The 24,253-nt window shown below is 43.9% G+C and overlaps 2 protein-coding genes across 3 annotated transcripts; both read left to right on the top strand.

The window, feature by feature from the left end:
* The first annotated feature begins 100 nt into the window (after positions 1-100).
* Positions 101-3,531, top strand: crls1 (cardiolipin synthase 1). 2 transcript variants are annotated; one of them, XM_068741334.1, is made up of 7 exons: positions 101-598; positions 842-979; positions 1,079-1,208; positions 1,289-1,374; positions 1,477-1,545; positions 2,448-2,539; positions 3,004-3,531. In XM_068741334.1, exons 1-7 carry the CDS (start codon positions 167-169, stop codon positions 3,095-3,097), a joined length of 1,041 nt encoding a protein of 346 aa, XP_068597435.1. In that variant the 5' UTR covers positions 101-166; the 3' UTR covers positions 3,098-3,531. The 2 variants fall into 2 exon arrangements, with proteins under 2 accessions (XP_068597435.1, XP_068597434.1); XM_068741333.1 differs by having other exon boundaries at positions 842-1,208.
* A 5,814-nt stretch (positions 3,532-9,345) lies between these two features.
* Positions 9,346-23,296, top strand: LOC137896179 (1-phosphatidylinositol 4,5-bisphosphate phosphodiesterase beta-1-like). Its single transcript, XM_068741710.1, has 31 exons — positions 9,346-9,444; positions 10,240-10,317; positions 10,638-10,706; positions 11,199-11,339; positions 11,417-11,496; positions 12,292-12,345; positions 12,784-12,859; positions 13,208-13,308; positions 13,625-13,788; positions 13,904-14,050; positions 14,426-14,583; positions 14,775-14,942; positions 15,024-15,189; positions 15,921-15,976; positions 16,544-16,640; positions 16,811-16,895; positions 17,367-17,491; positions 17,724-17,878; positions 17,981-18,148; positions 18,222-18,321; positions 18,464-18,568; positions 19,329-19,444; positions 19,527-19,677; positions 19,774-19,827; positions 20,064-20,241; positions 20,500-20,632; positions 20,787-20,863; positions 22,212-22,301; positions 22,435-22,492; positions 22,663-22,749; positions 23,150-23,296. Exons 1-31 carry the CDS (start codon positions 9,346-9,348, stop codon positions 23,294-23,296), a joined length of 3,483 nt encoding a protein of 1,160 aa, XP_068597811.1.
* The last annotated feature ends 957 nt before the right edge of the window (positions 23,297-24,253 follow it).

Below are 24,253 nucleotides of genomic sequence, written 5' to 3'. Positions count from 1 at the left end.
TTACGACGGACTCTGTCACTTTACGGCAACATGGCAGCCTGCAGGCTGGAGTTGTTATTCTGTCGGCTCTGACCATCTGAATGTTGATATTCATAATGGAAACGAGGGCAGGCAGCGCACGGCCATCAGGTCGGTAACGGGGGGGGGTCTTAAAAAGAAGATTAAAATGATGTGTTTCCGGCGGCTGCCCTCGCCTTTGAGCAGCAGCGCAGCACACGTTCGCTGTTTGGTGTCCGTGCGCGTCATGCCGTCATGGCGGCGCAAACACGCACCCGTCAACGAGAGCTCGAGACCTAAACATTCTTCGGTGAGCGGTTTATGGCACCCCGGACTCAGGGGCATGGAGTGCCTCGCCGGGTGTTGGACCGGGGACCTCCGGCAGGTCAACGCGTCGCGGCTGCACGCACAAGGAACCGTGCATCCCGTACACCGGGGACTCCATGAGAGGACAGTGTCCGGTTTCCGGTCTCTGCTGTCCCCCGCATCTCGCAGGCTTTGTAGCGGAAAGCCTAAGGAGACTACGGGCAGCTCTCTTGAGGCTGACCGGAAAGAAACCAGCACCGTCCCGGGACAGGGGCTCTTTAAGTTCAAGGAACTGGTGAGTGGAGAGATGTCCGGGTGTCCTTAAACGTCACACAAGACGGGCGAGCAAAAACAGTGACGTGGACACTGGTGATTGGTTAAACGTCTCCGTAGAGAAAACTCTGCTGTAATCCGATTATAGTTGAGATTCTTAATGGAAACATTTATAAATTTGTGTGTAATTTAGTTAAAATAAATAAATGACGTGGCGCCAGAAGTCTCGTTCTGTGAACCTCTGCTGCTCTGTGTCCTCCTGCAGTATGAGAACCCGTGGACCGTCCCGAACTTCCTGTGCGTGTGCCGGATTGTGTTGGCTCCATTCCTGGGTCACCTGATCGTCCAGCAGCAGTTTCACCTCAGCATCGCTCTGTTTGTGCTGGCCGGAGCGACAGACCTGGTAAAAGCAGACGGTGGCACGTTATTAAAGACGTACCTGTTCGTGTATCAGACACACAAGCGGGGCCGAGTCCAAACCACTGACTGGTCTTCATCTCAGTTAGACGGTTACATCGCCCGGACCTGGCCCACTCAGAAGTCGGCGCTGGGCAGTGCCCTCGACCCGCTGGCCGATAAGATTCTCATCAGTATTTTATACGTCAGCCTCACGTGCGCGGGGCTAATACCAGGTACGGCGCTCGCATGCCAGTTTAAATACTGCACTACGCTAAAGCATCACAACGTTATTGACTTTGCTGATCGCGTTTAGCTCCACTGACTGCCTTAGTGATGTCCAGAGACATCGGCTTGATCGCTGCCGTCTTCTGGGTCAGGTACAAGACTGTTCCTCCACCGGTGAGACGCATTTCACTCTCAGGCGATTTTCATTTACTCTCGGCTGATAGGGATTGTGGGTCTGTTCTAACAATCTCTTTCTTGTTTTGTTTTTCCCCGCAGGTGACCCTTAGTAAGTTTTTTAACCCCTGCTATACCACAGCACAGCTCAAACCAACACTCATCAGCAAGGTGACACACACACACACACACACACACACACACACACACACATCGTGCACTAGATCTTTTGTCTCCTCCACCGATCAGAAGATATTTCCTGTGAAGCAGCATTCAGATGTGAGGCCAACTGTGATGTCATAGTGGACTTTGCACCTTCTTCAGTAGGACACAATCACGGGTGGTCAGATTCTGCTCTCACCGTGCACACACTGGTGCAAAGCAACAGCAAGTCCAAGCCACGCCCACTGCTGTAAAGGGGCGGCGGTCTGTAAGCTAAATGGATGGAATAATGTACATTTAAATATTACCTCTATGTAATAGAGTATATGCGCATCATTCATAAATGTACCTGGTGTATACGGTATATGGCCACATTTAAGAGAGAAAGGAGAAAACATGTATGTTGAAAATATATTTGATCTGTGAAGGAATTATTTTCTTTAACGGAAATCCTTGAAAATCTAAAACATTTGAAGGGACCTTACTTGAATTTCATTTTTAGTCTCAGTATGAACTCTGGTTGTAGCTGCTTTTTTATGTTCATGTCATTGATATAAATGTGTTTCTTTTTTTTAAATGCGCATCTATAAATAGCTATATCCTTTAAACACAATCTGGAGTGGTAAACTGCGAGGTAGAGGAATGTTGTGCACAAACCAAAACAATAAAATTCACTCCCAAAATACTCGATTGTGCCTGCTTCTCAAATTATGCAGAATTCATTATAACAGATTTGATGATGTACATTGCGCTACCGGTAGAAGATAGCAGGAGTCAGATTGTGTTGTGAGCTGCCATTAAAAATGTTATTTTCATCACAGTCAGCCACATCGCTCACGCTCAACACATTTTACCTACAATAATGAGCCAAACTACGCAGATAAAACTTTTTGATTTTGTTTTTTTGCTAGGTGAACACAGCCATCCAGTTATTTCTGGTCGCAGCTTCTCTGGCCTCCCCAGTCTTGCAGTACACAGATAGCGTACTGCTGCAGGGCCTTTGGTAAACCACACACACACACACACAGTATTTCACATGCATTCATGCAGGTGTCGTGCTCTCCACTGTGTCCTTTCCAGTAGTACTGGTTTCAACAAGCTGTCATTATTGTGTAAATTGTTTTTTGAATACAAATGGTTCCGTCTGTCACGCTCGTGAATGCAGTTTATTCCAGCGGAGGATTCAGGTCAAGTGCTCCGAATCATTTCAATCTAGAGCTCGCTGAGTAGGAGTGGAGATCCGACTCGGCACCAACATTTCATTCTGTCACAGTAACCTACATTTTTACACAAAGCCAGCGGACTGTTGAAGTCATTGCCACGACAACAAGCATCTATGTGTTTTTGTTTGTATTTTTACAGTGTATTCCAGTGTATAAGTTAATAAACAGCTGGCTAGCATATAGAATTAACTAATTTCACCAGCCTGTGGAATGAAACTTATCAATGTGTTCTATCATATTGCAGGTATGTTACAGCGGTAACCACAGCAGCATCGGGTTATAGCTACTGGCACTACGGCCGCAAGACAGTCCAGGTGCTGAACAGCAAATCACCGTGACGATGGCGCAAGCAGGAAACGGCCAGAGCAGAGAACACTGATCAGCAACGGTAGAAGTCGGGCAGACAGATGGAGGAACGCTAGGAGCTCCGAAACCCAGTAGTTGTGGCAACCGTGCGTGAGACGCCATGGCAATGATGCACATAAATCAGATGAGGCCACAGATGCAGAGTCACCAAAAAGAAGCTCTGCCTGTCGGCGGGCTTTGGACTACAGACACGTGCACGCAGATGGGAAAGGCTAATGCAAATATAGAGCTATGAATCCACACACACACGAGGACATGCATGTATACAAACACGTCAGTGCTAAGTGACCTGATGAGAGCTTCTATTTTTTCTTACTTTTTCAATCCAGAGCCAGTAATCTCAACCTAATCATTGTCGGTTTTGTAAAACGATGATTTCAGATTATTAAACTCAGATTTGCTTTGTCACGTGCGTACGTCTGAATTATTATTATTTTTGGGTAGGGGGAGAGAGAAAGACGTGTTTAATCATGTGAGACACAAATCTGGCAGCTAATCCACTCAAGGTCAGTATTGAGGATGATTAAAAAATGGGTATGAAAATGTGACGACATGCTACCAGCCGTCTCTTAATCCTGAAGCATTGCAGCTTTTAAAGAGAAATCTTTAGTCAGAACAGCAACAGAAACATTTACCATTATTAAGATTACTTGAGTAGTTTTTCTACTTTCTGGCTCTATTTGAGGAGTTTCTGTTTTATTTTAGTCTAAATATTGAGCATTCTTTTGTACTGTTTGTTCAACATTCTTGAACCTCACCTTGGGTTCTGGTAGGCTTTAAGGATAATTGGTTTTCCAGCTGGTAGAAAATAGCAGAATAGTCAAGTAAAAAATAATTAATTGCTGAAAATATTTAGTATGGGAATTACATTTTGTTCGTTCGTTTAACTGACGGGAAATGGAAAAAGAAATTTCCCATCACAGGATCCTAGCTGCGCCTACCAATCTTTATTTCTAACGGGAACATTTATATTGAATATTAAATAATGGTTTAATGCTGTTAAATTTCTGCTGGTAAGCCAGAGGTTATCTGAAATTGGGTTGAACTCCAGACACTACTGGACCTTTTCTTTATCCTCCGGCGGTTTTATCCGATTGCAGCTTCTTTTCCTGGGTCTGTAGACCTCTTTCAACTAGTCCACTAATTTAACCGGAAACTTTCTTGCAGTTTAATTGCCGATGACCTGCTTGCTTGTGCAAGTTGTTTTCATGGCCTTGTGTGGGATGCCTGTGCATCGCATCTTCAATAATAGAGAGTCTCGTTCTAAAATAAGACATCCGTCGTGGAAACCAGTAGATAGCAACGCTCATTAAATGACTGAAGAGCTTCTGGTGCTGCTTCAGAAAGAAGAAAACACACATTGGAAGTGTTTAATTTGGGAGTGCAGTAAGACGCCTGCAGGCTGCTCGCGCGTGTCTTTGGAGAAGATCCTTAATTAGTAATATCTCCGAGATAAAAGATAAATTGCATGTCTCTCCTTGCATAGACTCTGGTGATGATGTGCTGAGTCGATATGTGATCATCATTAACAAATGTTAGCTGTTATTCATTGAGTGTGAAATCACTCGTGCTGACAGCTTTTTCCTAATTTGTGAACAGAACTGAAAAATGTCTTCATTATCATCGTAGTTTAGGAGGAACCTTTTTTCATTTGAATAAAATGAGAAGCACTTAATTTTGCATGTAGAGTCGATAACGTTGATCCATTATACACTATTCCACACTTTTCTTTCTGCGACTCCTGCGCTTTCTGAGATCATCTGATTGATTATTAGGGGGGCAGTCCCCCGCAGGCTACACTTGGACAATTGTCCTGGGGCAAAATACTGATTATGCAAAGAGCTGACGCCACCACTGTATGAATGTGGGTGGATGATGCTTGTGCTGTAAACCACCTTGACTTCTGGATCACAGATGCATCTGGGGAGTGCAGCATGCTGTAAATAGTAATCCATTAGCCTAGAAATTATATGCTAATATAATATAATTCTTATTATCTGAGGTGTTCATCCTATATTGACAACATTTATATTCTAATAGAACAGACACACAGTAAAGTACAAGTTGGCTTAATTGATTTGTGTGCAGTAGAGAACAACTTGCTGAAATAGTTGAGATCTTTGTAGTGCAGCATTTCATTTTGCTCATATCTGCTGATTTTAGGAGAATCACACAAAGTCATACTATATACAGGACTAACTTAATTCTTCTCCAAATGAAAATGTCAAAAAGGAGCACCTAACTTTAAATAATTTAATTTGTCGCTCTCTTTTTTTTTGCCTGTTCTGAAAATATTCATATTTAAAGGCAGTGAGAATACCTATTAGAAGGCAAAGCATTCTGCTACAGGCAGTTTAACACGAAGAGAGCTGCAGAAGTTTTACTGACTGTGATGCATTAAAAACAGTTTAGAGAAAGAAGCCGCAGGCAAATGTGCTCATAAAGAGCATGTGAAAATACATTTGTAGCTCAAGAGGACCCAATGATGTTGAACTGATTCAGTATTTTTGCAAAAACATATGATGATTATTTGCTTTTGAACGCCTTTTATTTATTATTGTACATCGCTACAGAGGTACGCTTGGAAAAAATATATGTATCTCCAGAGACTGTTCTCTTGATGCTGGGTTTTGAAAAAGGCTGGGAGTCAGATTAGGACAGTGATGCTGACGCTTCACACGAACAAGGACAAACTTTGGATCTGTGTGCCCCGCTGGTACCGCAGTCAGTCCTGCACCAGTGATATAATCCTGTCTCCTCTGCAGCTGACGGATGATTAGCTCAGGAGAAACTCTTTGTTATCCCATCAATTTTACTGAACGGTAAAACCTCCAAATATTTCCATAACCTGCATTGGAGCTTTATTTTTGCTACTTTCTTAAAAATGAAGCTTAACCAGCGATTAAACCGGTAGAATACTTCTCGAGAGAGCTGACAGTGTTTTCACACCTGAATTTATAAGGGTGGATCTTGGGCCAATGCATTTTAAGGTGGATGCAGGTAGAAATCTGGATCACACTTCTTCACGTGTCAAGGTTAGCGCATGTTGTTGAGAGCATCTGGCTGAAAGTTTGACACCTAAACTCGGCTTGAAGCAGTTGTCTGCGCCAAGAGTCTGCAGCAGCACCATGGCTCATCGGCTACTGCCTCTCCTCTTTCTCTGCAAAAAACATGTCTCAGTGTTCTCAAGTGTGAAAACAGCAATTAAGAGCCGGCTGTAGAAGCAGATCTGGGCGTGTTTAACTCGTCGTGACTACAGCAAGTGTGTTTTAATGTGTGCTTTAATGTGTGCAGGCGGCTCCAGGGTTGGACCCAACGCGCAGAGGTTCAAACTTCACTTCAAACTTGACTGGTTATGAAACCCGCTGAATCAGAGTCCTTATGGCATGTACTGCAGGCCTACACACACACACACACACACACACACGCAGCAGGGCCCATCACAAATCCATATGGACACCATGGCTGTGCACACACACATACACGCACACACACTTATGTCTTTTTAGGTCCTGAAATAGCTCTCAGCCTCCCACTCCCCCTTATATAAGCTCAGCACGGAGATCTGCTGGTGAAGACTTGAGTGTGCATGTGTGTGTGTGTGTGTGTGTGTGTGTGCGTATGTGTGTGTGTGTGTGTTGTTTTCTGTGCGTGCTTATGTGTGCGTCTCTGTCTGTACAAGTGCCAGTGTGTGGGCAGTAGGAGTGTCTTGAGTCTCTTGAGCGTGTGTGTGTGTGTGTGTGTGTGTGTGTGTCAGTGGATGGTAATGCAGTGTGCGGCAAATTATAAAACACATTTTTGATGCAAAAATGTTAGTTATTATCTCGATTTGTCAGACTTGGCCATCATCTGGGTTTTGTGACGTCACCAGGATGAAAAATCAACATGATCAGTCGTGAAGCAGGAAGGAAACACGCTTTGTTTTATGACAATTATCTCAAATAAACTATTAAGACAGAGTTACTCTCACAGTTTCAGTGCAAATTAGCTGGATAACGTTCACTTTATTCAATAAATGTTTGAATTGTGATTTGTTGATGAACTTCATGAATTCAGCAAGCTCTTGAACTGAATCGATGGTGGATGAAACCTCCCACCTCTGCTGCGGGTGCCCGGGAGCCCCCATCTCAGTGTGAACCGAGGAGCTGCTGTTTTGTGCTGAGGGCTAGAAAGATGTTTGGTGGTGAGAGGAACCTAACTTTGTCCGCTGCATGAACCAAACTCTGCTTATGCTTGGTCTAAGCAGCATTTGCTCTCTTCCTGTTCTGCATATTTGGACTCTTTTCTTTTCTCACGGGATGATGATATAAGTGATATTAAATGATAAGTGAATGTGGCTATTTTATATGCAATCATCTTTTGTTTTGTGCCAGTTTTGTATAAAACATTCCTTTTGGATATTTACAAATACATTTGGCTCTGCACTGATTTCATGGCGTCATAAGTCTCCACTTATGAATAATAAAGAATAAAAAACTTGTATGTTGCAGGGTGATGCTGTGACACAGAGCGGAGGGCTGTGTGTTCTTCTCTCCCATTTTTTGCAGGCTTTGCGTTGGCGGATGGGAGAAGGCAGCTTGTTGTTTTGTTTGTTAACAGTGTTGTGTATCCTTTTTACTTTTTCTGACAGTTATCTACTACGGTATTTGAGCTACAAATCCGTATAGAAAGAGATGAGTTGTGATGTTCCCCTTTTCCTCTCGGCCAACTGAATCACTATTCTCACACCGTGAAGCGTACCTTTGTATTTATTCATTCGTGCAAACGAATGCAAACATTGCATTCTGTCCTTGGAAACAGTCGCACATTGTTTCTGCTTCATTCTTTTTGAGCACTGTTCCAACAGTCACTCGCTGTCTCTCCCACTATCCTCCTTCTTGTGTTGGGCGCCATTCATATTGTTAGTTTTCAAAATCATAATTAGATTGAAGGATGAGCATAATATTGACTTTGGGTGGGAGGCGGGGTTCATCCTGGATCACATAGAAAGACAAACAACCATCATACCTGCCATCAATCACATATGTGCCGTGTTTTCTGGCCACAGATCCTATCAATAGGTTGGGGGGGAAGCCCTTTTTTTGTTCTAACATAACGCTTCACAGAGGGGGGCGATACCCAACACCGAGTCACACCAGGAGAAGAATCAAAAATAATAATAATTCTGGTATGTTGTGTGAGTAAAAGCGTGTGATGTTTAATTACATCATTTTGCAACTGAATAATTAGCCAAAGCGATATTCCATTTTCCTGTTCTGTGTGAAGTAATCAATCGCAGCTTTTAAGAGTCAACAAATTATTATTTTTTCCATTCGCTCTCTCTTTCTCTTTTATTATGCAGATCCTGTTGACGCTGTCTTCATCTACCCAAAGGTAGCACAAACATCATCAAAATCCTAACGCAAAGAAACCCTTCACCCAGTTTGACGTGAAAGATTTTCATTGGCTTGCGTAAAGCCAAGGCTGACAGCAAATCCCTGCAGCCCAGATCCAACAGCTGATGGACCTCGTAGAGAGGAGTCTGTATCTGCAGCAGATTAATGTTGATGGACAGACTCACATATGTCTGTCATGGTTGGTGTCCGAACACTTTTGGCATCTTAGCGCATTTAAAAAAATATTTGCCATTTATTCTTTCTCTCTCTCTCTTCCTTCCTTCCTTTTCTATTTTCCTTTATCTCCATTTCTCCCGCTCTCCTCTGTCTTCCTCTCTACCTCTCCCTGTCACTCCTGCCCTCCCTCTCTTATCCCTCCCCCATCTGTGGGAGGCTGCCATTGTGCGCATGTCGTAGATGAGTCAATTTGTGGAGGCAGTGCATGCACACACACACACACTTATCCTGTCTCCCACGAAGGCATCTGTTTCAGTCTGTCTCTCTTTGAGATGCAGCACCAACAAAGAAGAGAGGGGGAGACAAACAGAGGGAGGGAGACAGAGAAGAGGAGGGAGGGATAAAAAAAAATAGGAGTGAGGAAGAAGATAAAGAGCAAAGAGAAAGTGAAGTGGGAACACCAAAATTAAAAAAGAGTGAGGAGGGAGAAAGGAACGACAAATGCAGCCCAGTGAGAATCTCCGGAGGAGAGGATGCCGCTGCAGCCGAGCATCTCTGCCTGAGTTCTGAGGAGTTTGGACCCGGACATGATGGAGATGCATCTTCCATGTGTCTGAGTCTGAGCAGCTCCACTTTGCGGGTCCGTGTGTGTTCGTTTGTGTAAAGCCATGGCTAGTGCTCAGCCCGGAGTTCATGCACTGAAACTCCAGCCTCCCTCCGTGTCTCACACACTGAGGAATGGAAGCATCTTCATTAAATGGGATGAGGTAAGGTGACTTACCGATGTGTGTGTGTGTGTGTGTAGGTGTGTAGTATCTCTATTTCCACCTGTTGGTATAGAATTCATTCATTAGTTTTCATTTCCTGTGTGTGTGTGTTGGTTGATTGGTTGGTATGCTATGGTACATGTCGGTCCTAACTGTCTGGTTACCATGGTAACTGGCATGGTTACCACCACCTAAACGGAACTGATTACTGTGAGAAAGAATGGATGTTTGTTTGGTTGTGTGTGTGTGTGTGTGTGTGTGTGTGTGTTTGCGGAGAGTTAATCCAATATTCTAACAAAGTGTGTTTGTGCATTTTCAGATTTGAATTTCTCCAAAATGTATAGCTAAGCTTTATGAAAAATAGAATTGGTTGCTATGCCAACAAGCATCAACCAGGGATCCAGTTAACCATCTTCTGACCTAAAAAAAAAAGAAAGAAATCTTCTGACATTTTTCCTATTTTTATTTATTTATTTATTCATTTATTCAGCTGCACCATTTTGAAGGAAACAACTCAGACGGCAAAATCCATGACCTTTTAAAAAAAAAAAGGGAATGCAAGGAAAAATGTAAAATTGTATAAGTGCTGATTTACCTCAAATTATAATTGAAATAAAATTAATAAATCAAGTTAAGATTTTTGATTTTAATACTGAATTCCTAAAGAATTCAAACAGCTGAACACTGTAGGCAACTGCACCGCCTGCTTCACCAGCCGGTAATGAATGATCACGGTGGCTCATGCTCCACGGAGCAATATATCAATATCAATGTCATGGACGTCTCCCCCTTTAGGATCTGTCTACTGTGAATCCTGTGACTCTGCATGTTGATCCCAACGGATTTTACCTCCACTGGACCGACCAAAACAAGGTAGGACTCGACGGAGCGTCTTGATGCTTGTGCTCTCATGTCCAGATTATATGGAGCAAACTGAGCTCCCAGCCAATAAAAAGACAGATAGAAAGACGGGAAGCTCTAGCGGTCCCACTCCTGGGGAGTGGGACTTGGGTTCAACTCGCTTCTGAGTCCAAATGAAATATTAATAACACTTAATGAAAACTCTTGTGTTGAAAATCTAGTTAATAAAATGACACACACACACACATTCTCTCCAGGTGGTCTTAAATCCTTGAACCAGATGAACCGTTTACCCCGGTTAGCAGCTGACGGTGTTTCTCTGTTTTCTGTAGGAGACAGAGTTGTTGGACCTGACGCTGGTTAAAGATGTCAGGACAGGAAGAAGCACCAAAACACCCAAGGTACTCCATTTCACGTCTTTATGCCTCAGGGTCTATGCGATCGCCTGCTCGCGTTGTCTCTCCAATCAAAGCTGTCCTTCCCGCCGAATCTCTGTAACCTCCGAATGCTTCTGATTCCTCCACTGTGAGATTTCTTTACTTTATTTTCTTTTATCGCATGCTGTATTTAAACACTTTTATGTCCTCTTTTGTCCTCCGAGGCCGACGGGAAATTCTTTGTGTATGTTGCTTGAAAAGCTTTCTATAAATATCAAAGATATTGTTCTCTGGCTGTGATGTATCAGCAATCTCCAACTCTGCTCACGCATGACCTCCAGACTCTTGAACCGGAAGCCTCTTCAGCAATAGATGAACATTACCGTGAAAACAAGACATTTCCCGTTGGATGTTTGTTTTTCTTTAAACCAAATAAAGCGATGGTCTTCACCCTCCAGGAGTCTCCGGCGTGGCGCTGCTTCAGCTCAAGGCTTTTTGTTCTGTGTCATCTGATAGGAGGCCAAGCTACGGGAGCTGCTCGACATTGGGAACCTGGTCGGCCGGCTGGAGAACCGCATGGTTACCGTGGTTACGGCTTCAGATCTGGTAAACGTCAACCAGCTCAACTTCATTGCTTCGCAGGAGGATGAAGCGAAGGTACCGACGATGTCTGATGATGAGGAGGATGATGAGGATGATGAGGATGATGATGATGGAGTGTCTGATCTTGGCAGATGTGGTGTGAGGAAATATTTTCTCTGTCTTCCAACCTGCTGGGCTACAATCTGAACAGAGAACACAGTCTGCTGAAAGCGTGAGTCCACACACACACACACACACACACACACACACACACAGTCTGATGCACTTTAGTACATTTTTGTGCCTTGGGGCTGCATTGTTGTCCAAACTGTATTAAAAACACATCAGTGAGTCACATCATTGCGCCGGTGACATCTTCTATTGCCAGGGAACGACTGTACTTTATCGTGAGTCAGACACCATCCTGGTAATTAGGAAGCTTTTTATTTTTTTTCTCAAAAATGAAGCTGAATGTTTGTGACATTTTTAAAAACATTTCCATTTGCAGTGGGAACAAAGAAGCTCAGTCTGATGCATTTGTGCTTTTGATGTAGACGCAGTATGAGCTGTTTTTATGAGCCCAGCCTCACGGATGCGGCTACTACGGCATCTCCTCTGTGTTCGTTGGTGAGGGGGGGGGGGGGTGACAGGGTCTCTTCAAGGATCCTCAATGCTCTTCAAAGCTGGTGGTTTCAAGGTTGAAAATGTGTAGAAATAAGCATGAAATCATACAAATATTCCATTTTGAAATATGAATTTGAAGTGACACCTTTTATCTCAGGTTTTAGAGTTCTCATTCTAAGCTCTAGGTTCTAATCATGAATCATGACATTCTTCACCGGAAGGATGCTGACCAGAGATTCTTTTTTTTATCTTCTCCAACTCCCACCAAACTTTCCCTGTCAATAATTTCTCTCATGCATTCGCTGCTCCTTCGCTCTGCTGGGAAGTCACTTGTGAGTGACTTTGTGAGTATTTGTTCAAGCTAATGAGGAACAGATCAGAGCTTCTATGCTCTTTGTTTCAGGTACATCAGATTGACTCTGCAGCCGAACGCAGAGGGACGAATCCCTGTGAAGAAGTGAGTCCCCCACTTGGTGTTAATCCCATCCTAATCCTGAATCAGTCATCCTGCATGCATAGGCACATGTGCTAGTGGGGGGGGGGGGGGGACCAGGACGTGAGAAAATGGCCCAGCGAAATCTGTAGAGACATGCACAAACTGAAACTTTGCTCTTTCCTGTCCCTTGCTTCCAAAAATAAACCTAATTCCATGTGCACTTGGGAAAGCAAAAAAAAAAAAAAAACAGGGACAGGATTAGTGGAGGTGCTTAATTCAGCACTGACCTAATCAACCACTACAAGAGCACGAGATGGATTAAAGGGTTTGAGGGATCTGGAAATATTGGGAAGCATGGGGGTTATACTTTAATAAGTCAGACTGCAGGTTTAGAGCTGGCGACACGTATCTGGTGGCTATGCTGCGCTAACAGTGGTGTGATGTCATCATGTATTGCAGCATTGTTCGACTGTTTTCGTCAGACAGGAAGAGAGTAGAGAACGCCTTGGAAAACTGCAAGCTCCCCTACAGCCGGGTAAATACAGTAAATGCAAACGAGAATGTTTGTATTTAAATATGCCTTGGGAGGCATGCTTTGAAAAGCTGCTGCTGTCTTTGTGTGAGTAGCTTTATTTATATAAAACACGCAAGAGCAACCAGTCCTTCTTTTGCTCCTCTTTCTCTTCGCTGTTCGGGCTTTTTTAATCCGGAATGACTCATGCTCTGAAATCAGCCCAAAATATCTGGGTCATCAAGTTTTCAAGCAACCAGTGAAAGATTTATCTGCTCAAAACTGGATTTCACTTTGAATATTCCTGTTAGCTGGCATTTAAGGTTTTAAAGACTTCATTTCTTTTCATGTAAACTGATGCTGATTCGACAGGGCGACAGCATCAAGCTGGAGGACTTCACGCTTGAAATTTACAGGAGCTTCTTGGACTTCCTGTGTCCACGTGCTGAGCTCAACAACATCTTTAAGCTGCTGTAAGTATTCAGAAAATCCTTCACCTTACTTACAGCTCGACGTTGTCCCATGTCACCATTTATTAAAGCGACTTTATTTGTCGCTCCAGGCCAATGAGCAATAAGTGACTCATCCTGTGTCCCACTTGCACAGAGACGAGGATCACAGACATGCAGCAGTAATGATTAGATCAGTATTAATCTATCAGCTGATTGCTTTCTAGACGTGAATCCTCAAATTCAGCCCAATTATTTTGTCTGAAGAAGTCTTGAAAAACAAGAAGGCACTAAAGGTGTTTGTGTTGAGATGCGGTGCTGATGCTGCGTTTCTCCGTAGAGGAGGGGCTGATGGGACGCTGAGTGTCGATCGGATGACGGCGTTCATCAATAACAAGCAGCGAGACCCGAGGCTCAATGAAATCCTCTACCCGCCGCTCCGGCCCGCGCAGACCAACACTCTGATGGAGCGGTACCAAGGCGACAGGGCGCTGCTGAAGCAAGGTGCGCGCACACACACACACACACACACACACAGAAGATGCACAACAGAAGATGAAGAGAAAGATCTGTGTGCGTGTGCATGTGTGTGTGTGTGTGTGTGTATCTGTGTGTGCAGGAGTCATCTCTCTACAGGCGTTCTCCAGTTATCTGTCCAGCGATGAGAACGGTGTCATCCCGCCAGAGAAATTGGACCAGTCTGAAGACATGAGCTTCCCTCTGTCTCACTACTTCGTCAACTCGTCACACAACACCTACCTGACAGGTGCACACACACACACACACACACACACAAACACACGCACACACACAAACTGACAGCACTGTTGCATCTGTTGATTCAAATTTGTGATAGATTCAAGGACCATTTGGAGATTATTGTTGAACCTGTTGTTTGGATCTGATTGATTTGTTATGATCTTTGACTTGTCCAACATCTCTGAGTGAGGTTAGTTGAAATGAACAAAGCAGAATGACAGGGGGACACGGAGGACATCACTATGGACACATATATCTGGCAAGTGACATGGAGAGAGGTATAATCATGGTCTAGTCATATAAAGCTTCCTTCTCCTTCTCCTTCTGCTTCTCCTTGTCCTTGTCCTTGTCCTTCTCCTTCTCCTCCTCCTCCTTCTCGCAGCGGGCCAGCTGGCAGGGAGCTCCTCAGTGGAGATGTACAGGCAGGTTCTCCTGGCCGGATGCCGCTGCGTGGAATTAGACGTTTGGAAAGGACGAACCGCTGAGGAGGAACCCGTCATCACGCACGGGTTTACGATGACATCAGAAATCTGTTTTAAGGTGCGTCTGCACGGAGGATGCGTTGCTAGTGGGTGGGGCCGGCGTGCGGCAATGAACGGGGGGCTAATCGTTAGAACGTATGCTGTGAATGCATTCTGCTCTGCGGAGGCCTACGTTATGTGGCTAGCATTCGCTTTGCTTTTGATGAAAACTCTCTTTGGTACTGACATCAGGCAGTTTCTTCTTTCCAGGAGGTGATTGAAGCGATCGCAGAGTGTGCCTTCAAGACTTCTCCATTCCCCGTCATACTGTCGTTTGAAAACCACGTGGACAGCTTGAAGCAGCAGGCCAAAATGGCCGAGTATTGCCGCTCTATATTTGGAGAAGCGCTGCTGATTGACCCTCTGGACAAATACCCGGTTAGTAGCGCACGCACACACACACACACAGAGACACATACAACAGGACCTACAGACTGCGTCTCCATTGTGTGTTTGTAGCTGGACTCTGGCGTCCCCCTGCCCAGTCCACAGGAGCTGATGGGCAGAATCCTCATCAAGAACAAAAAGTCCCACAAACCCTCCAACAACACAGACACCAAAAGACTGCTGGACCAACCCGCCAATCAGAGCAGTGAGCCAGTGTCTCCTAGCAACAACACAGGCGGTAAGACAGCGGTTTGTCCTTTCCAAACATCTAATTCCACGCAGCGGTAACACGCCGGCAGTCTTCTGGTGTTTGAAAACAGATCATAACTGAGCATGTGGCTCAAGAATATTATATTCAGGCTTCACTTTATCACGGAGCTAAATGTTGCCACCAAATAAATATATTTTTTTTCAGGAGTGCAGCAAGAGACATAATCAGAACTAAAACAATGTAATGTGTCAAATATGTGTTGAGCCTATTTAGAGGAATATCAGCAGATACATTTGACTGTATCTGACAAAAAAGCATGTTTCTAACTTCAAATGAAAGTCACCAAACGATGACTCATTTGTTTTCTGCACAAAACGATTTCTTGGAATCTGATCTGAGAAGCGTCTCCTCTGTCTGAGAACACCTTTCATTGTTCGGCCGTCATCGTGTTTGTTGACAAATCTGCCCCGTCTGCTCCCGATGACGTCTTGTTTTCTGCACCTCTTCGGGGCTTGTATATATGCAGTAATGAGCCGGACATCCGCGAGGAGGTGGGCGGCTCAAAGGAGCCATTAAGGGGGGGGATCAGGGAGCCCTTTTTCGGCTGTATTCAGTCAGATATGGCACTCGTCTGACGCCGCACGCCGCTGTTGCACGTAAACGTCCAGAGCAATAAAGTAAATAAAGTACGATTTGGAAAAGGAGAGCGATTCAGACACCATGAGGATGAAGAATTGTTCAACTTTGATTTTTAACAGAGATGGAGGCTGAGAGTGAGGAAGATGATGATGATGAAGATGATGATGGTAAAAAGGTCAGTGGTGGCAGCTTGCAAAAAACCGAGGTGTGGTTGCTCTCATTGCTGTCACCTTATGTTGATGTTTACTAGTGTTGTTTCTTTTGTCGTTAACCCTTCGTGCCGTTTTGCTCACTGTCAACAGTTGCTGCTTTTTCCTGTTGTCTCTGCAGAGTGTCGCTGTTTGGCCTTTTTTTTTGCCATCATTGTGTTTTTGTTTAGTTTTTTTGTTTATTGTTAATGCATCTTCTCCTTGTTGGTAGTTTTTTTTTTTTATCTTATCGGTTCACAGAGAAGAAGAGAGGAAGAACAAAAAGTTCTAAAAACTCTGAAGTAACAGGTTATAACCCCAAGAGAGACCAGGAGGAATAAACTAAGACAGGAAGAGGAAACCGAAGGATGTTAAGAAATGCATTTTCAAAATAAAGCAGGACACAACAAAATAAAAGCCAAAATTAGGACAATAATTGTTAACTCTTATCAGATGATGCTGAAAATTCCAGGCCAGGACATTAGACCCTAAATCCCAGCACCCTGGTTTGAAGATGTTAAACTTAACTCTTAAGCTGCTGTCATTTATTTTAGGGCTCAGCCGAGCGAGAGGCCGTGGCGACAGAGGAAATGTCCACGCTGGTAAACTACGTCCAGCCGACCAAGTTCAACTCCTTCGAAGCTTCCAAGAGTAAGAAAAGCAGCCAGAACATTTCACAGCTTTACAGCTTGTGTCATTTATCTCATTTCACAATTGTGAAAGAAAAGATAAGCTAATGGGTTATTATCATGCTTTAAAATGAGACTTAAGCCCTCATTTAACCACAGACTCATGAAAGTTTTGCGTGTGTGTGTGTGTAGAGGCAGCCCGCTGTTACAACATGTCATCTTTCGTGGAGACCAAGGCTCTGGAGCATCTCACGAAGTCGCCGGTGGAGTTCGTAGAGTATCCTTGACAACAGTTACATCATCTCCACACGTTCTGTTCCTCTGCACGTGTTTGGTAGAAAGCTTCAGACGTTTGTCTTCGGATGATATTTGAATTCTGGGAACCCCGTTTTATTGCATGCTATGATTTTACTTCATGTTCAGGAAGTAAAAGTGATAGAAATTGGCTTTTATGCAGTGCTTTTGAATTTAATTGTTTTATGGGTTACAGTATTTGTCATCATCCTTGTTATTTAGTTTACTTGATTATTATTTTTTTATCAAGATTTTACAATTTAATATTTTATCAACTTTTAACATTTCACTATAATCAATTAATTTCCTAATTTGGGATTTAAAAGTATTTCATATTTCTATTCTATCATTCTCATGTTGAGTCAACTCTTAATTTACATTTGAGTTGTTGTTGTTGTTGTTAATAAATAAAAAAGAAACCCTGATTTATATCTCTTAACCTTACAATAACCAGATATAATAAATCCCAGTTGAGTCGCATCTATCCTAAAGGAACCAGAGTCGACTCATCCAACTTCATGCCTCAACTCTTTTGGAACGCCGGCTGCCAGCTAGTGGCGCTCAACTACCAGAATATAGGTGAGAGTCCTGCGCTGACCTCTGACCTCTGACCAACCGGCCAACGTATCATTCTTCTATCCTAGATCCAAAATCCAAAATCTTGGAAAGCAAATGGGAATGTCCGCTGCTCTCTTTGTACGAGCTGCACAGCAGGCAACGCGCTTCCTACGTCGATTATTCTTTATCTGATCTCGAGCAACCGACTCACCTGAAGTTCTTGCCTATCCTTCATTTTAGCCCTTTGTTGCAGATTTGTCCATGCAGCTGAATCTATTCATGTTTGAGTACAACGGTCGGAGCGGCTACAGACTGAAACCTGAGTTCATGAGGCGGCCGGACAAACACTTTGACCCCTTCACGGAAAACACGGTGGATGGAATCGTAGCCAACACCCTCTCCGTGAAGGTCAGTAATTCAAGCTTTCCAGAAAGGAATACTGCCCTGGCCTTTTGAGCTATAAATAGTGACACGTGTGTGTGTGCTTTTATCTGTAACTGCGCGTCGCAGGTGATTTCAGGCCAGTTTCTGACTGAGAAGCGGGTGGGTGTGTACGTGGAGGTGGAAATGTTTGGCCTTCCTGTGGACACCAGGAGGAAAGCACTAAAGACCAAAACCTCCCAGAACAACAACGCCATCAACCCGGTTTGGGACGAAGAGCCGATTGTCTTTAAAAAGGTGAGCGAGCCCGCGGGAAGACCGAAGATAATCTGACCTCACATGATGTGCTCAACCTTCGACTCTCTGGAAGGTGATTCTTCCCACGCTGGCCTCGCTGAGAATTGCTGTTTTTGAAGAAGGAGGGAAATTCATCGGTCATCGCATTATTCCAGTGTCTGCTATAAGACCAGGTAGTTATGTTACTGCAACCATAGCTTCTACTGTAGACATGAAAACAAACCTTTCCTTTACTGGCATCACAGTTTCATTTCTTTCTTTATTTTCTTCCATTTTCTCCACAATAATGTTTTTTTTTTTTATTGTTCCCTTAAGGTTATCGTTACATCGGCTTAAGGAATGAGAAAAATCAGTCTCTGATATTACCAGCGGTGTTTGTCTACATCGAGGTCAAGGATTACGTCCCAGACAACTTTGCAGGTACGATTTTATTTGATTCATATTAGCATGATCTTTTATTTGGATGAGGTGGAATATGTTTCCTGATTATTATTATTATTATTAGCGGTCAATTGAAAAAATATGAATGCAGGAGGGTACTCTCTACCCTTTTCCGGCCAGGTCGGGGAGTGAAGGAGTTCAAGTACCTCGGGGTCTTGTCCACGAGTGAGGGAAGGATGGAGCGGGAGATCGACAGACGGATCGGTGCAGCGTCTGATGCAATGCGGACTCTACACAGATCCGTCACGGTGAAGAGGAAGCTGAGCCGAAAGGCAAAGCTCTCCATTTACCGGTCGATCTTCGTTCCTACCCTCACCTGTGGTCACGAGCTTTAGGTAGTGACCGAAAGAACAAGGTTGTGGGTACAAACGGCTGAAATGAGCTTCCTCCGTAGGGTGGCTGGGCTCTGCCTTAGAGATAGGGTGAGAAGCTCAGTCATCCGGGAGGAGCTCGGAGTAGAGCCGCTGCTCCTTCGCGTTGAGAGGAGCCAGATGAGGTGGCTCGGGCATCTATTCAGGATGCCTCCTGGAGGCCTCCCTGGGGAGGTGTTCAGCGCACGTCCCACCGGCAGGAGACCACGGGGAAGACCCAGGACACGCTGGAGATTTTATGTCTCTCAGCTGGCCTGGGAACGCCTCGGGATCCCCCCCGGAAGAGGCCGGGAAGTCTGGGCTTCCCTGCTTAGGCTGCTGCCCCCACGACCCGGCCCCGGATAAGCGGATGGACTCTTCCTCTCTAGATGTGATTGAAGCTTTGTCCAACCCGATTCGATACGTGAATCTCCTGGAGCAGAGGTCCAAACAGCTCGCAGCGCTGACCCTGGAGGACATAGAAGAGGAGGATGCTCAGACTGAGGTCGGCCCGGACTCTTTCTTTCTTTTCTTTGTCTTTGACACAGAACATTTTCTTTTTTGGGTAACTTATATTTATTGTTCAGGATGAAGCAGACACTTGTGCAGAGCGTAAGAACCATCTAAAATCAACTCCACTGGAGAATGGACTCAGCCCCGCCACTGGCTCCGCAGGCCACACGCCTGTTGCCACGACACCCAAAGTCTCTGCGACCAATCAGCAAGCAGCTACGACAGGTAGCTCCATCCAACAAGAAACAGGCGTTAAGAGTCTTTAAATGTTGAGGAGCTTTATTTTAAAACTACGTGTGATTTTATTTATGATGATTTTAGATGCAGCCAAACCGGCAGCAAAGACTGAAGATCTGGTCCTGAGTGTTCTGATAGGTCGGTGCTGCTTTCCAGTCACATTTACGCATCAATCTTAAGGGTGATAAATTGGTGCTGATATTAGTACTGTATTAATTTTGTACCAAAACATCATAAAGAATGCCATGTAAAAATTAAGTAATGTAAGTAATGTATTAAAAATGAGATCATAAAACCCTTGACAGAGAAAAATTCTCGAGAAGGAGCTCATAGAGATCTAATAAAATATGCTGCCTGATCACTTGTGGTATCAGAAGTCCCGGCGTGCGCCATGGAGAGCCTGCAGCAGTCGAAGGTTTACCAGAAGGAGCAGAGACGGCAGTTTAAGGAGCTCAAGGAGTTGGTGAGGAGGCACCAGAAGAAAATGTCCGAACTCCTCCGAGAGTTCAGCAACAAGTATAAGAAGATGACCAGACAGTGCAGCAAGACCAGGTACGCAGAAATGAAAAATAAAACCCAAGCAGACAATAAAAGAAGGCAAAGAGAGGGAACTGCAGCTCAGATATTTTATAACAAATACACAGAAAAAACACAATCAAATAAAGAGGGACACAGAAATGCAGGAGCACAGGAATAGGAAAGCACAGGTTCTGTCATTACTGGAATGTAAGTCTGCAGCTTCTCCCCGGTATAGATTAATTTTTTAATGGTTTTATAAAATGCACGTCCCACTGTCTTTGTGTCCTGCAGGGATTCGTGTTCGGACATCGAGAAAGACGAGCGCCTGCAGCAGCTGAGAGACGAGCAGCAGCAGCAGCTCCTGGCTCTGAGGCAGGAGCAGTACTACAGTCAGAAATATCTCCAGAGAGAACATATAAAAATGGTAAAGTCTGGCAAAGTCCACATGATGATGATGATGATGATACAGGCCATAATCCTTAATCAGTTTGCTCCGTTGCAAGTAGTTTATTTCAAATCAAACGTTGCACCACCGTGTTTGTAGCACGTTAAATGTGACGAGGTTGTGCTTCCTGCAGCTGACGGCGCGCCTGAGCAGCCTGGCTGACGAGACGCACAACGCCCAGATGAAAAGGCTCAAAGACATCTGTGACAAGTGAGTTACAAATCGGGGACTCGGGGGAGGCGCTCCATCTCTCTCTCAAAGAATCAAGAGCAGCTGCCAAATTATTCAGATCATCTTGCCACGCAAGTCAGAGGCAAGCAAAATAAATTAGAAAAATAAAGCTTTCAGACACAAACTGAATATATTATTGTGTTTTTAAACATTAAAAGCTCATTTTTTAAATATATTTTAGGATTAGAAGCTGCAGAAAATGGGACACCAGGGACATCTTCTCAGTTCGGATTTTACGTTCCCGTCAAAATGCCTTTGTGTCTTCTGTTTGTATGCATAATTAATGAGGGTATAAAAGTCAGAGTAAGCCTTGGTTTAATGTGTTCACTATGATGCGCGTTGTTTTACAAGTTGTTGTGGTGGGAACAGCGTTGTGAGCTTGAGAAGATTTACTCACGTTTGAAGGGATCTGCATGGGTGACAGTTGTTACCTGAGGCCATGTGGTTTCACGCCTGATGTCATTAATACAATATCTCAGGAGCACAATGAGATTCGACTCAATTTTAACTGGTTTTTGTGGTCAAATGTAAAAGGTTCCAGGTCACTGTGACAGGAAAAATATGCATTTCAATTTTAAAAAATCAAGAATTAATATACTAATAGGGCGGCTCGGTGGCGCAGTGGTACGCACTGTTGCCTCACAGCGAGATGGTCGCAGGTTCGTCTCCGACTTGTGGCCATTCTGTGAGGAGTTTGCATGTTCTCCCCGTGTCTGCGTGGGTTCTCTCCGGGTTCTCCGGCTTCCTCCCACCTCCAAAGACATGCTGCCTAGGCTGATTGGTGACACTAAATTGCCCGTAGGTGTGAGTGTGTGTGTGGCTGATTGTCTGTCTCTGTGTTGCCCTGCGATGGACTGGCGGCTTGTCCAGGGTGTCCCCCGCCTCTCGCCCATTGACTGCTGGGATTGGCTCCAGCTTGGCCCGCGACCCGATAACGGATTAAGCGGTTGGAAAATGAGATGAGAATATACTAATACTGATCAAATTCACAATGATGCCCAAAAGGTTAAAGGTCAGCTTCACTGTGGCATCATTATATTCTACTAAAACACTTTTTGGGTCATTATATCCATACCATATTGTTTGGAGCAGGAGAAACTGTGGTCATATTTCATATATATAAATCTAAAGCTCCACCTTTTAGGGTTCGTAGCTTCTTTGTGCCAACAACTCTATAGCAAACTTACCAGTTTTACTGTCTGTCACTACATCATTCTACAAACCGTTTTCAGACGAGTACCTGCAGCAGATGTGGTTTACGTCAACCCCCAGTGCAATCCTTTTCAGACACTTTTTCAGTTTCCAACATTTGTCCCTGCGGCTGTAGGGAGAAAAAAGAGCTGAAGAGGCAGATGGATCGAAGGAGAACTGAGAAGATTAACCAAGCAAGGACCAAAGAGAAACATCTGGCAGAAGAGTATGAACTGCACACACACACACACACACACACTGATCGTAATGCCCTGAACCTCAGCCTGCCGGAGCTCTTTCCAGCCGCTCCTGTCAGGAGGCAGGTTCAAACTCAACCCGTCTTGACTGTGTGTTCACAGAGAGAAGATAGAGATCAATAAGTCCTATGTCAATGAAGTTGTCCAGAACATAAAACGGGTGAGCAGAGGATGGAGAAAATGGGTAAAAACAGCATGTTTTTATTTTCGCGAGTCTTTCTACAGCCGAGATGATGATTAAAAGGTGCTATCTTTCTATTCCCACTCTGACTAGCTGCGTCTCTGCAGTCAAAATGCGACACCGTTCCTTTTCTCTTTTTCATTCTGCAGCTTGAGGAGACTCAAGCAAAGCGCCACGATCAGCTGGCGGAACAGTATAACGAGCTCCTGCAGGAGATACAAGATCAGAAACCAAAGGTGACACACGCGAACAGATCGTCTTATTTCATCCATATTTTGCCTCAGTGGAATCAATCTTGTCGTTTTGCATATTTGACGCCACGCAGCAACAGATATATCTCATACATGGAGCTCTGAGCTGCTGCTGTTGTCTGCAGCTGCACACACACAGTTTAATATCAGTGCTGACATCAACGCCGTGCGTTTGAGTGATGTCAAGTTGCGACAACTGGGTGGGTTTTTTAAATGCATAACCAATTTATCTCAGCAGGAAACTGATTCATAATCAATAACCAATTTCAATGAGACTGTGTTCTTATAATGTCACGCTTGTTTGCAGCAACAGCGAATCGTAGCGTTTTGGCAATGAATCCAAAAATCCACAATCGATATGAATTCCAATCCCTTCTCCCTTCAGCTGCAGGCGGCCATCGAGGCAGATTTTCAGGAGAAGTTCCAGTGTTTGCCCGGAGAGATTCAAGATTTCCTGCAGGACAGGAAGGCAGAGGTCAGAGGTCACAGCAGGTCCCGACCATCAACGCCACACGAGACTCTGTCAGACTAGGATTGAAGAGAAACAAGCATGAAGGAGCGAGGGAGCATGAAGAAGAAGAACCCGCAGAGAAGACTGTTCATTGATTTGTGATGGAATAAGAATGAAGAATGCTTCAATGATTTTTTTTTTATTCATTCAAGCATGCACGTTAAGCATTTAATCTAAACACATCTAGTCACGTCTACTGCCAAACGAAATCCAATAGTTTATAATGTATGCGTCTATCTATTTATATATCTATTTATTATTCTAATAAACCCATCTTATAATGAAGAGCCAAATTGCTACAGGAATTCAAAATGATTTTAAAGAGCAAGGAGAAACAGGTTCAGGAAAGAAATGTGGATACTCTGTGTGTTTTTTTAATGAGATTTATATTATGAGCTGTCGCTGGATCATTTATAGGATCCTTAATATTTTAATTATGCTCTTGTTTGTTTATTTATGTATTTACTCGCAACAGTTTGGAATAAAATTAATCTCTGTGGCATTTTCTGTTGTGATTCAAATTATGCGTCACAGCATGACTGTTAGACTACCACACTAGTTAGACCAAGGGATTCTTACTTCAGCAACGTTTAAAAGGATTAGTCGAGAAACATGGGATCAGAAGAAAACCCCTGCAAATGAGATGTTTTTTAATTTTTAATTTTTAATTATCAGTATTCTGACCAGTAGCAGCAACATCCCATCGGTTCCTTCCAGCTGCTGCCGTCTAGTGGCTGCCAGTGAAGCGCCTCCTGCTACCGCATGGTTTATTTGTTTAGATGTGAAAGGTACTTTATTCTGATGAACTGTGTATTTGCTGTTTTCATTATAATTAAGAATCAAGAGCGTGGATGATTTATTTGAGTGTTCACAATTGAGTGCAAAAATGCAAACTTTTTTTTTTTTACACTGTAAATTGAATAGTGGTTGTTACTCTTTGTACAGAAAATATTTGTTGGAACGTGTTCATGTTTCGCT

Source organism: Brachionichthys hirsutus, chromosome 7 (assembly GCF_040956055.1).
Source record: "Brachionichthys hirsutus isolate HB-005 chromosome 7, CSIRO-AGI_Bhir_v1, whole genome shotgun sequence".
NCBI lineage: Eukaryota > Metazoa > Chordata > Actinopteri > Lophiiformes > Brachionichthyidae > Brachionichthys > Brachionichthys hirsutus.
This window is presented reverse-complemented; position numbering and strand designations above follow the sequence as displayed.

What these genes read in the sequence shown, in the direction of transcription:
- crls1 (XM_068741333.1), top strand. Translation starts at nt 167, where the DNA reads ATGATGTGTTTCCGGCGGCTGCCCTCGCCTTTGAGCAGCAGCGCAGCA. An exon ending in GTGCGCGGGGCTAATACCAG is followed by an intron (nt 1,209 to 1,288) that starts GTACGGCGCTCG and finishes GATCGCGTTTAG; the next exon opens with CTCCACTGACTGCCTTAGTG. An exon ending in ACAAGACTGTTCCTCCACCG is followed by an intron (nt 1,375 to 1,476) that starts GTGAGACGCATT and finishes TTTTCCCCGCAG; the next exon opens with GTGACCCTTAGTAAGTTTTT.
- LOC137896179 (XM_068741710.1), top strand. Translation starts at nt 9,346, where the DNA reads ATGGCTAGTGCTCAGCCCGGAGTTCATGCACTGAAACTCCAGCCTCCC. An exon ending in GAACACAGTCTGCTGAAAGC is followed by an intron (nt 11,497 to 12,291) that starts GTGAGTCCACAC and finishes TCTTTGTTTCAG; the next exon opens with GTACATCAGATTGACTCTGC. An exon ending in TCAGCAAGCAGCTACGACAG is followed by an intron (nt 19,678 to 19,773) that starts GTAGCTCCATCC and finishes TGATGATTTTAG; the next exon opens with ATGCAGCCAAACCGGCAGCA.